Source organism: Nuphar pumila, chromosome 10 (genome assembly GCF_984573655.1).
Source record: "Nuphar pumila chromosome 10, dmNupPumi1.hap1.1, whole genome shotgun sequence".
NCBI lineage: Eukaryota > Viridiplantae > Streptophyta > Magnoliopsida > Nymphaeales > Nymphaeaceae > Nuphar > Nuphar pumila.
The window spans coordinates 4,086,406-4,098,536 of record NC_143258.1 but is presented as its reverse complement, the minus strand read 5'-3'; the positions used below and the strand labels follow the sequence as shown (position 1 = coordinate 4,098,536).

General features: G+C 35.8%; 1 protein-coding gene across 2 annotated transcripts in view; it reads left to right on the top strand.

Moving 5' to 3' along the window:
• The window catches only part of LOC149823296 (folylpolyglutamate synthase-like), a 105,923-nt gene extending 94,452 nt beyond the window's left edge, over positions 1-11,471 (top strand). Inside the window, exons 12-16 of one of the 2 annotated variants that reach the window (XM_090018765.1) lie at positions 9,197-9,490; positions 9,631-9,709; positions 9,904-10,056; positions 10,184-10,380; positions 11,252-11,471. In XM_090018765.1, coding sequence (XP_089874891.1) covers positions 9,197-9,490; positions 9,631-9,709; positions 9,904-10,056; positions 10,184-10,380; positions 11,252-11,311 — 783 coding nt within the window. In that variant the 3' untranslated portion in view covers positions 11,312-11,471. The remainder of the gene's footprint in view (positions 1-9,196; positions 9,491-9,630; positions 9,710-9,903; positions 10,057-10,183; positions 10,381-11,251) is intronic. The other variant, XR_016434745.1, reaches the window with a different exon arrangement.
• Positions 11,472-12,131: the final 660 nt, after the last annotated feature.

The following is a 12,131-nucleotide window of genomic DNA, read 5'->3' as shown; positions in this document are numbered from 1 at the left end:
AGATGGTACTCATGTGAACTGATGTCGGCGCATGCTGAAACTGACTTGCAGTATGGACTGCATGGGATATATCTGGTCTGGTAATACTCAGATACATCAAAGATCTTACAAGCTGTCTGTAGGGTGTAGGATCCGAAAGAGGAATCCCGGTAATACTCAGATACATCAAAGATCTTACAAGTTGTCTGTAGGGTGTAGGATCCGAAAGAGGAACCCCATCACCAATTTTCATTTTTGCCCCTACTACTGCAGGAGTTTCACAAAGCTTCTCATCTGTAATACCTGACCTGTCAATGATCTCAGAAGCAAGCTTAGTTTGAGATAAGAAGTATCCTCTAGGGGAGTATGCTACTTTAATCCCCAAAAAGTAAGTTAGGAAACCCAAATCCGACATTTCAAATTTGTCTTTCAAGATAAATTTTATACTTTTAACCCCGTTAGAATCGCTCCCAGTGATGAGCATGTCATCAACATATAATAATAAAATCACAATCCCTGCATTGGATTTTCTAATAAATAGAGCAGTGTCAGTAAAGCAAGAAACAAATTCATTTTCGATCATTACAGAGTTGAACCTATCATACCAGGCCTTGGGGGCTTGTTTTAGGCCATAAAGTGCTTTTTGAAGACGAAACACTTTTCCCTTGGGAGTCTTCATTCCAGGTGGAGCATCCATATACACTTCTTCGTTTAAATCACCATTTAAAAAAACATTTTTAACATCCATTTGATAGATGTTCCATTTGTTGATATAAGCAACGGTTATAAGACATCAGACAGTGACCATACGAGCTACAGGTGCAAAAGTTTCTTCATAGTCAATACCATACTCTTGACTATATCCTTTTGCAACCAAACAAGCTTTATATCTCTCAAGAGATCCGTCACTTTTAGTCTTTACTTTGAAGACCCATCTGCACCTTATTGTTTTCTTACCTTTAGGAAGATTTTGAATTTCCCAAGTTTTGGCTTTTCTCAGAGCTTCAAGTTCATTGTTCATTGCACTAATCCATTCAGGGTATTTTTGTGCTTCTTCGAAATTTCTAGGTTCTATATAAGAATGAATGACACTAAGACATACTCTATATTTAGGTGAAAAGGAGTCATAGGAAATAAACCTAGAAGGAGTCTTTCTACTTCTTTCGGTTCTACGAGGAATTACTTCGTTTTGAGAAGCACTTGGGCAAGTATCATTATATCTTTCAAGAGTACTTCTAAAGTTGTTTCGATCTCTATGAGTATAGGTAATAGGGTCTCTAGGTAACCCTTCGTCAATATGTTGATGTGATGAAGGGAGCAAAGGGTTGTTTTCCTCAGTTTCAAATTCATTTAAGTTACCTTGATCTGACTCATCATCACTAGAGTCATCATCTTTATTCAGTAAATCAAATAGAAAAGAATAGTCCACATTCTCATTATGAGATTCGCCATGTTCGAATCCACTAAGATTTTCCAAAAAACTCACATTTTTGGAAACATATAGTTTATCACTTTTGACATCATAACAACGAAAACCCTTTTGGGTTTCAGAATAGCCAAGAAAGGCACAAGGAATGGCCTTAGGAGAAAGTTTGTCATTCTTATCAGTAAGAACAAAACATTTACATCCAAAGACCCTCAACCTGCTATAATCAGGTTCCTTCTCGTATAATTTTACAAAGGGAGAAATTTTGCCTAAATTTTTCGAAGGAAGTCTGTTTATCAGATAGACAGAGGTAAGGGCTGCCTCAACCCAGAGATTTTTTGGAATGTTTTGTGAAATGAGTAAAGTCCTAGTTGTTTCAATGATGTGCCTATGCTTTCGTTCGGCTAACCCATTCCCATTTTGTTGGGGGGTTTTCGGACAAGATTTTTGGTGAAGAATACCAAATTTTTCAAGGTAACTTTTGAATTCATTTGAGAGGTATTCTCCTCCAGAGTCAGACCTAAGGATTTTTAGGGATCCATTAAATTGATTTAGAATCATCATATGAAAGCTTTTAAAAGTTGAAAAGACTTCATGTTTATGTTTAAGGAAATAAATCCAACAAAACCTAGTGTAGTCATCCACAAAAATCACATAGTATGAAAATCCTCCTTTTGACATCACAGGAGCCGGACCCCATACATCAGAATGAACAATTTCAAAAGGTTTTGTCGTAAACATGGATCTTTGAGAAAAAGGTAAACACTTCATTTTCCAAGAATACATTCATTACATATAAAATCACTTTTACAAAGATGTTTAATAAAAGACAAATAGGAGATTTTAACAATATTGGGATGACCCAATCTCTTATGCCATACATGAATATCTTTGTTTTGAACAACATTATAAAATTGACTCTTGGAAAGTTGAAGAAAATCAACGTAGTAGAGGTCTCCTCTTCTAGAGCCTTCCCTAATCAATCTCTCGGACTGACGATCTTGTATCCAACATTTATTAGAAGAGAACTTTATATCGCAACCATGGTCCGAGAGTTGGGAGACAGAAAGAAGATTTAAATTAAGTTTTGGGATAAGACGAATTTTTGGAACAAAAAAGTCTTATCTTTCAAAATTACCTATTCCATTAATCTCAAGAGGTGTTCCATCCGCGGTTGAGACAAAGGATGGAAGAGAATTTTTAGAAAAATTTGAAAGGGAGTAAGTACTTGGGGTCATGTGAAATGATGCCCCGGAATCTAAAAGCCAAGATGTCTTACCGGGGGAAGATGATGACATAGTGGCTCCGGAAATGCCTCCCTTGAGAAGAGGTTGCAAAGCATCTACAATTTGTTGAAGAGAAAGAGGCTCACTTGATGAAGGTCGTTCTTCTGCTTGGGATGCCATAGCCGTTGCAATTAATTTCTTCTATTTAGGACATATAGGTTTGATATGTCCTGGTTCTTTACAAAAGTGGCAAGTCAACTTGCTATAGTCCCTCTTGCCATACCGATCATTCCCTTCTTGGTTCTTGAAATGGGGAGGTCTATAGGTTTTTACGTTATTCCCCGGTCTTGACACGACATTAACCAATTCACCATCTTCTTGAGTGGAAGAGGTAACAAGAATGCTAGGATTATTCTTGCTAATCCCCATACGGGTTTCTTCACCACTTAGTTTGGTGATAACATCTTCAAGGGAGGGAGATGTAAAAGCGGAGAGAAGAGAGGACTGAACTTGCTCAAATTCGGGTCTAAGACCGTTTAGAAAATTAAAGAACCGGTCTTCCTCAAGTTGTTTGTGCCTTAACTCAATAGCTTCTCCACTCCATTTTGGTTCAAGGATGGCAAACTCGTCCCAAATAGAGGATAATTCGGCAAAGTATTCTCGAATGGTCATATCATTTTGTTGGAGGGTTAAAGCCCTCTTTTGGAGAAAGTACTTGTGAGATAAGTCTCTTGAAGTGTACATTTTCTGAAGATACAACCAAGCTTCGGAAGCTTTTTTAAATTTGATGATATTGGCGTTAATCTTGGTCTCAACGGATGAAAAAATCCAAGATAAGATCTTGAAGTTTTTCATTTCCCAATCATCATGCCTTTTAGAATATTCTTCAAGAGCCTTTTGTCTCTCATCTCCTTCAAGGATTTTAATATCCCCTCCTTCAATGATGGTGATTTTGGGTTCCGGTTCCGGTATTGATCCATGAATGTAACCCCAAAGCCCCTTTCCTTTAATATGGGCTTCCATATTACCGGCCCAAATATGATAGTTTGAGCCATTAAGCTTAAACCCAAGAGAAAAGCGAGTCTTTTTCGCCCATTAGAGATGAAAGAAGACAAGAAATAATACGTACCTTAAGTATTTTCCGCGTCTTTCTTGATAAAAGAGGCTTCTAAAATATTGCCCGAAGAAGATGATCCACTTCAATCTCAAAAAGCTTGAAGACACGCTTTTCAAGATACTCAAACGGAGGAAAATCACAATTCTTCTTCTTCAACGAGGCTTTGATACCATGTAAAAGTATCTTTAACAAGATACTATAATCGATGGAACGATATAAATGCATGAACATACACACACCAAGAACACTTGGAACACTTGTGCACAAAAGCACAAAACACGAAATCACAAATGTGCAAATGCACTCATAAGTTTCATAAACAATAAAAAGGTTGGGCAATAATCCCCAACACCCTTGAAGCAAATACAAGAGGGAGTGCCCATATTTATAGGGCTTTAGGAGACCTTGGAAGGGGCTCCACATAGTCGTTGGAGGGGTCCAACGACTAGTGTGTTGGGCCCCTCCCAAGGTAGGTACAATGTATTAATTAAAAAGAAAAAGAAATAAAGAAAAAGAAAAAAGAAATTACAAAAACATATTCATAAAAAGAATGTGTAAAATACCTAAACTACCCCTAAGACTAAAGATAGAAATATATATATATATATATATATATATATATATTTTATATATATAATAGGTAAATACATATACATATATATAATATATGTATATGTATTACCTTATATATATAAAATATATATAGGAAAATACAAGTTTGATTTACATAATTTAACAATAGTATCAATTATTTTTACTGTTTTTATTTATTTTCTAATAAATATGTTTTTCTTGTTTCTTTTACTTTTTTTTACTTATTTTTTTATTATATATTTATCTTATTGTCTAAACATGATATTTTCTTACTTATTTTTGTTATTTTTATATTTTTAATTTTTTTTAGGCCTGGAGATTTTTCTCAGATTTATCACCTAACCTATAATATCGCAAGAAATAGCCTTGCTGAGGTATAACCAATGCTGATATTTGTGACTATGATTGGGACTAGTTCTAACGGATAGTTTGACTAGTCAAACTAGTTGTTAGAGCAAATCCCATAGGCTAGTTGGTCATTTCAAAAATGGCTAAAAAATATAAAATCAAAAAATACAAAAAATACAAAAAAAAACTATTTAGTCATTTCAATGATGACCAAAAAAGGAAATAAAAAAAACTAATCTAACCTAAAGTATACATTACATATACTTTACCTAAATCCTAAAAGGTACACGTAGAATATACCTAAACTGAAGACTAAATACACAAAAAGTTTACCTTTGGTATACCTTGAATACAAGGATAAATAAAATAAAATGAAATACAGAAGAAATACTTGTAAGTACACCTTAGTATACTTAGGTATGTACAACTACAACCTATACAATGACATATCTTAACAATGAGATCACCCAAGTAATTAATTGTACATCTATATGTACGTGTGTGTGTGTGTGGGGGGGGGGGGTTAATCTGTTAATATATATATATATATATATATATATATATATATATATATATATATATATATATATATGTGTGTGTGTGTGTGTGTGTGTACTTATGTATGTATGTGTATCAGTGTTGTTAAAAACGTGCCTCAAGGCGCAAAAAGCGCGTCTCGCCTCGAGGCGAGGCCCTTTTCGCCTTAAGGCGCACTTAAAAAGCGCAACGTCATTAAAGCGTACGCCTCATGCGCCTTGAGGCGAGGCGCGCCTCAAAGTGAGGAGCACATTAAAAATCGGATGTCCCAGACCCGAGTTTGACCCGGATCCAGATCCATACGCACATCAATAAAATAGAGCATGTGTATGGATCTAGATCCAGATCCATATGCACAATGTTGTTGACGTCTTTTTTCATTAATGGCATTTCTGTAATATAGTCCCCATTGTAAAATTGTTTTAATACATAACGATTAGGGCTTGGAGGCTGAGTTAGTTTTTGCTACCCCAGCCATTGTGCATCTCTCTCTCTCTTCTTTATTTTCTGTTTTTTGTGCAACTTAAACTGCGGTAAAGACCTCTCACCATATCTCATAGTAATAAAATATCATAAAATACAAAAACAATGCCACTAAGGGATTTATAAGATTACGATCACAAAAGTGCATAAGCACAAACCAATGCCACTAAGAGCTTACAAGATCACAATCACAATGTACACACGTACAAGTCCACTATAGGATAAAACAATAGCCAACAAAGGGCAACAATACAAGCACTAAGTGCGTATAAAACATTAAGAAACTAAATAGAAAAACACAAAGAGAAGCATTAGTTACAAGAGAGGGGTTCAACCCCTATTTATACACAAAGGGAGAGCATGGGGCTCTATTGGGGAGCTCCCAATAGAGTCATTGGAAGCTCCCAACAGTCACAAATATGACCATTGGGGAGCCCCCAACCACTCTATGGTCTTTTGACCATAGATCCCATGCTCTTTACAAAAAGGACATTAAATAAAAAGATAGAAAATATAAAAAATAAATAAGAGAAAAACTGTTTCTAATGAATAGTATTGTTACACAAGTAAAATGACAAAAATACCCCTAGAGGGTATTTACCTAATATATATATATATATATATATATATATATATATATATATATAAACAAATATGTGTGTATGACAATACACACATATATATATATACATACATGTACAACTTAACAAGATATACCTACATGTTTGCACAAGATTAGAGTACTGGAATCTTGTGTCATTAAAATTGAGAAGGTTGGGAGATCATCATTGTTAGTTGTTGTGATATATGACAAGCTATAGTGTATGGACTGATTGCAACAAAATATCTAGGGCTTGAGATTGGGTCTGTTGGATCTCAGTGAACTTTCGATCTTTGGGCCATATGAAATTTTGGACCTACCCCTGGTTTTGTTTGGGAGACTTATTGCTACCCATGGAAAACTTTTCTTTTGCTCTGCTAGAAGCGGCCACATTAACTTGGCTCTTGCATGAATGCTCCCTTCCTAGATCCATCATGCTCGGATCTAATATTAGCCAAGATCCCATCATATAAGCCTTTTTCAGATTGGACTCCATCCAGGTGGCTAAGTCAACTAAATCAACAAAGGTCTCATGCTTTTGGGTGACTAAGAGACGCCCCATTTGTTGAAGAAGTCTTGAACACCTTTATCACCAAAATTATAATATCACAAGAAATATCCTCGATGAGATATAGCCGGTACCGATATTTGTGACTATGGTAAACACCACCAAGACTTGAAAAAATCCAAAAAGAGAGCAAGTATACAAACCATTAGAAAAATCTGCACTTAAATTAAATAAAATAAGAAATTAAATGCAAAATAAGTGAAAAAATTTGAGTCTCACCTTGGGCTTAGATAGCTCTTTCCACGATGACAAACGATAGAGCTTCGGCTAGTCTGATGCTCTGGAAGACTAGGTGAGGCAAGGATCTAGATTTAGGTTGGGTCTAGGCTCTAGTAGGGTATGGGTATGAGTACACTAGGTTAAGTTTAATGTGGCCGAATCTAGCTGCTGAGGTACTTAGGTCATAGACATTGGACTATGGGTGTAAGACATCTATTTATAGGTTAACTAGTGGATCATGGACATAGATTTGGGAATTTTTAGGCTAAAAGGTCCATATCTAGTTATCATGTAGCTCCTTGGATCTTATTGGCCATAAGACTGAGGTGGCAAGCTCCTATTGGCTAGCTAGTTGCTTAAGGGCTAAGAAATGATACTTAGGCAAGTTGGTTAGGCTTGATCTCGGGTTATAGAAGGACTATTCTCAAAAATCTATTATTTAGATAGTTGATCACGTTTCTGTAGGTGAAACAAGTAAAAAATGGCAGGTTTTAGACAGGTTTTCTTGTTTTTATCATAACTCTCAAAATATAACTCATTTAAATTATTTTTTGTTTAAAAGGTAACAAATTTAATTTCATTTTCTCTTTCATGCTTGACCTAAAAACATATTTTTTAGGTCAAAAAGACATTCCAAGTGGGGTCCAGCTGAAAATCATTGTCTGTTTCAGAGAGACCTGACTATTTTGGCCATAAATTCTTTTCTGAGTGTCCAATTTGAGTGAAATTTGTTTCTTTTGGAAGCTAACACCCCCTAAAATGCTTGAAATTTTTGGTAGAAATATCAAAAATGCCATCTTGTAGGTCAAAATCATGTTGAAAGTCAATTCTACCCTCTTTTGGACCCGAAACAACCACAACAACAACTACGCCTTCATCCCAAAACAATTGGGGTCGGCCATATGAACCAAAAAAGAAAATCATTCTGGGTCTTCCACATGAATCCTTCTCCTCCAATCATTTCTATCCAATGCCATGTCCTCGGTGAGGTTCAAAGCATTCATATCCTTTCCTATCATCTCCATCCAAGTCTTCTTAGGCCTACCTCAACCTCTTTTAACTAATATATTTTCCCATTTCTCCATCCTTCTAACTGGAGCATCATTAGGCCTTCGCCGAATATGTCCAAACCACCGTAAACGATTCTCTCTCATCTTATTTTCAATGGATGCAATGCCTACCTTCTTACGTATCTCCTCGTTTCGAATCTTATCTTTTATTGTATTTCCACACATCCATCTAAGCATACGCATCTCAGCTACACTCATTTTTTGAATATGATGTCTCTTGGCAGCCCAACATTCCGTACCATATAGTAAAGCGGGCCTAAACAACCCATTTCAGAAAATCCAATCCAAAATCCACCTTACCCATTATCCATATGTATCAAAATTGGGGTTTCTACAGTAAGATAGAGGCATCTTTTGTGTCATCTTCTTTTAGAGAATCATATACCTCATGTTTCTTTTAGGTGTATTAATGATTTTGTTCAAGTTCTTGGAATGAAAACCCTTTACAGAAAATGTTGTTTGGTTTCAACTTTTAGGGCCCATTTGATTCATGGGAAAGGAAGCGAAAAGGGCTTCCTTTCCTGGCACCTTGAAACAGTCCCGTGGGAAAGTGTGGTTCCCACAGGGTCTCTCTTTTCCCTCAAAAGTTCTTCCCACCAGAAGAGGTGGGGAAGATCTTTCATGTGAAGGGGGGATGCAGTGGTTTTTCTGCATCACCTTTTTGCATGAAAGGAGGAGTCGCTCCCTGGCCTTGCAACAAACTGGCTCTCAGGGAAGCTATCAATTAGGCTCTTGAATGAATTTGGCACTTTGAGCCAAAAATTGCTGTTCATATCATGGATTAGTAAAATGCTGTTTTCCTTGGGATCAGAAGAAGCAAGCAAAGAATTCTGATTCTTGATTTATTAATAATCTGTTCAATGATGCAATCATATAATGAAAATTCATTTGATTGTACATGCAATGAACATTTTAGTTGAAAGTTGTTCCTATAATTTTAAGTTTACTTGGATATAAGATGTGTAGAATCTGCGAGACATAGTTTTCACTCTTATTACAACAACCCACTGACATGGTTTCTCTATCAGACAAATCAGAGAGGAGAACTACCTAGTGAATTTCTTAAAGGTCTTTCAGCTGCAAGTCTTAATGGCCGTGCTCAGGTTGTGTATGATACTCCTATGAAGGAATCATCAGAAAGGAAAGAAAGTTACTCAGGTGATTTGGTTTTTTACTTGGATGGAGCACACAGTCCAGAAAGCATGGAAGTCTGTGCAAGATGGTTTTCCCATGCTGTAAAAGATTATAGGAAATCTGGCACAGGCAGTGTGAAGGAAAGTGAAGTTGGATTGCCAAATGAACCTGACAAAATTTTAAAGAATGTGAGTTCTTTTCTGTTCCAGAAAATGTAAATATTTTGTTCAATATTTTTCATGCGTTATGTGTATCTATTTCTTTTACTGTCCGTTTCTGTCATGGAATCATTGAAATGTTCAACGTGATACATGAAATGCCACTGTAGGTTCTTTTATTTAATTGTATGGAGGTCAGAGATCCTCAAGTCCTCCTTCCACGGCTTGTCAATACTTGTGCTTCTTGTGGTAATAATGCCCATCACCATTGTATGTGCCTATTTATTTGCAACGTAAATTTATGATAGTTTTGTGGACATTGGCACACTTGATTTCCTCGACAAATTATATTTGACTTATATGAAAATTCATGTCATAATTTGGTCGTTCCAATGGTATGTTCCATATGGTTTAGTTATTCCTTTTAATGTTTGCCTGGTCAGGAGTTCATTTCTCCAAGGCACTTTTTGTTCCAAGCTTGTCTACATACAACAAGGTCGGCTCTTCTACGTCACCAGTACCTTCTAGCATACCCACAAATTTGTCATGGCAATTCACTCTCCAAAGAGTGTGGGAGAAACTTATTCATGGAAAGGGTAATAATTCCTTTGATAATCAACATTGTCATTTGTATTCAAACTTGGTGATTTCAAGATCTGCATCTGTTGCTTGAATTTTGAGTTTTGTTCTTTGAATAATGATCTTTTTTCGTGTCTGAATCAGATATACAAGTAGAAGAAGGCTCATATTTGCATTATGCAGAAAGGGATCCTTCTTATGCGTTTCTCTTTGGTGATCCTACTCAAAAATGTAATCCAGATGGTAAAGCCATTACTTCCAGTGCAGTCATCCCCTCATTGCCATTGACGATTAAATGGCTGAGGGAATGTGTCAAGCAAAACCCATCTGTAAGAGTTCAGGTTAGAAAGTAATTTTTTTTTAAATATTGTACAAGTGTTAATTTTCTAGCAAAACCATACCATGAGCAAGCATGATGACTCGCTTTTAAGAGAATGAGTTGCCAACTTTTGTAACTTGCCCAGCTGAGCTAGTTGGATAGTGAGCTAAGGCATAATATTATCGTTTCTTTTAATTTTTAATGGAATTATGGTTGGACTCTATGACATGGGAAAACTCATGCCCAGAAGTTTGATATGGATAAAACATTTCCTTGCCTACTGAACATTCCTAAGTTGCAGTGCCAATGTGACTGAGCATAACCACCTTCATTCAGGGTGCCTTGTCCTTTTCATTGATTGGTGTGCTTACATCCTCTGAGGAAATGAATACAAGCTTATGAATATTGCTTATTGGCTTTTTTGTTTTCATGACATCCTTTGAGGAAATGAACACAAGCTTATGTTTACTGCTTGTTTTTTTTCTTGTTCATGCTCGTATTTGACTATGCCTCTACATCGATGTTTGATGTGTACACGCTATCTCAGAACTCATAGTCTGAGTCACATTCCATGCAGACAAAAATCATCCCAAGTTTTGTACTTGGGCAGCTCACACAATTGAAGTCCTAAGTAGGTTAATTTGAAGATAGCTCTTTTCTTTGACGAACTTTTACTGAACACCCTCTGCAGCAGTGACCAAGTTCTTATATACAAGTTTATAATTACTATATATTGGCTGCCTAGATGTTTGTTAGAGGCACATCATGATGGATTGTGACTAAAGAAGTAAAAGCTTGAAAATCTTAAATTTCTGGATAGCTAAAAGTCGAGCATTCATTTATTGAGTGTCAATGGTTATATTAAGGAGTTCATTATGATTCTTTGGTTTCAGGTTCTTGTAACAGGATCAATGCATCTTGTTGGGGATGTCTTGAAGCTACTTAGAAGGTGACAACCAGCTCCAACCATTTATTTTGCATATTATTTGTAATTGTAACAAGCAAGATTTATTTTATATTTTTCAGATTCTTTAATTCTTCATGTAATACTAAATTTCTCTCTCTCTAAAGGATGGAATAAGCCAACTATTATGCATGATTATTATTATTCAATTTTCCTGGTTTGCTTGTTGCAAATCTGGTGAAATGGGCATCAAAGCAGTCATCCATGTTTTTTGAACTTAAGTACCATATCTGAACTGGATTTAACAAAGTAGAGTTGAATCTTAACCCAAATTTTATATGGCAATGTATAATCTGGTAAAAAAAAAATTGGAAACAAGGGTTTTACATGTGAACTGTAAAAATGGGTATGATCTAGTCTGAGCTCAAATATGTATTTGTCTGAAATTATTGAGTCAAATTCGAATAAAAAACTGAAGAAAGTCCATAAGTTTGAATCTTATCTTTGTATTCGTTTTGATCTTAGTCCATTTCTTCCCTAGCTCTTTATTTGTCTTGCTTTATACTTTATACTGTTTTAATTTTTATCGTCAATTTTATTTTTCCAGTTTTCTTTCATAAAACAGCCACATGGTGAGCCTCAAGCTTTTTCTTATATGCCTTACCTAGATTAATTTTAATTTTTCGATGGCCATGATATCAGGCAAACCCTGGAATGTCCAGCAGACCCATGATTAGGCCTATGTTTTGCTAGTTAATTGGGAACAAACTAATTTGTAATCATTTTGTGTGTGTGCCATTCTAGTTAAAATGATGCAAACGGTTATATCCATATTTATCTGATCTGACACTAAAGAATTCCGATATGTT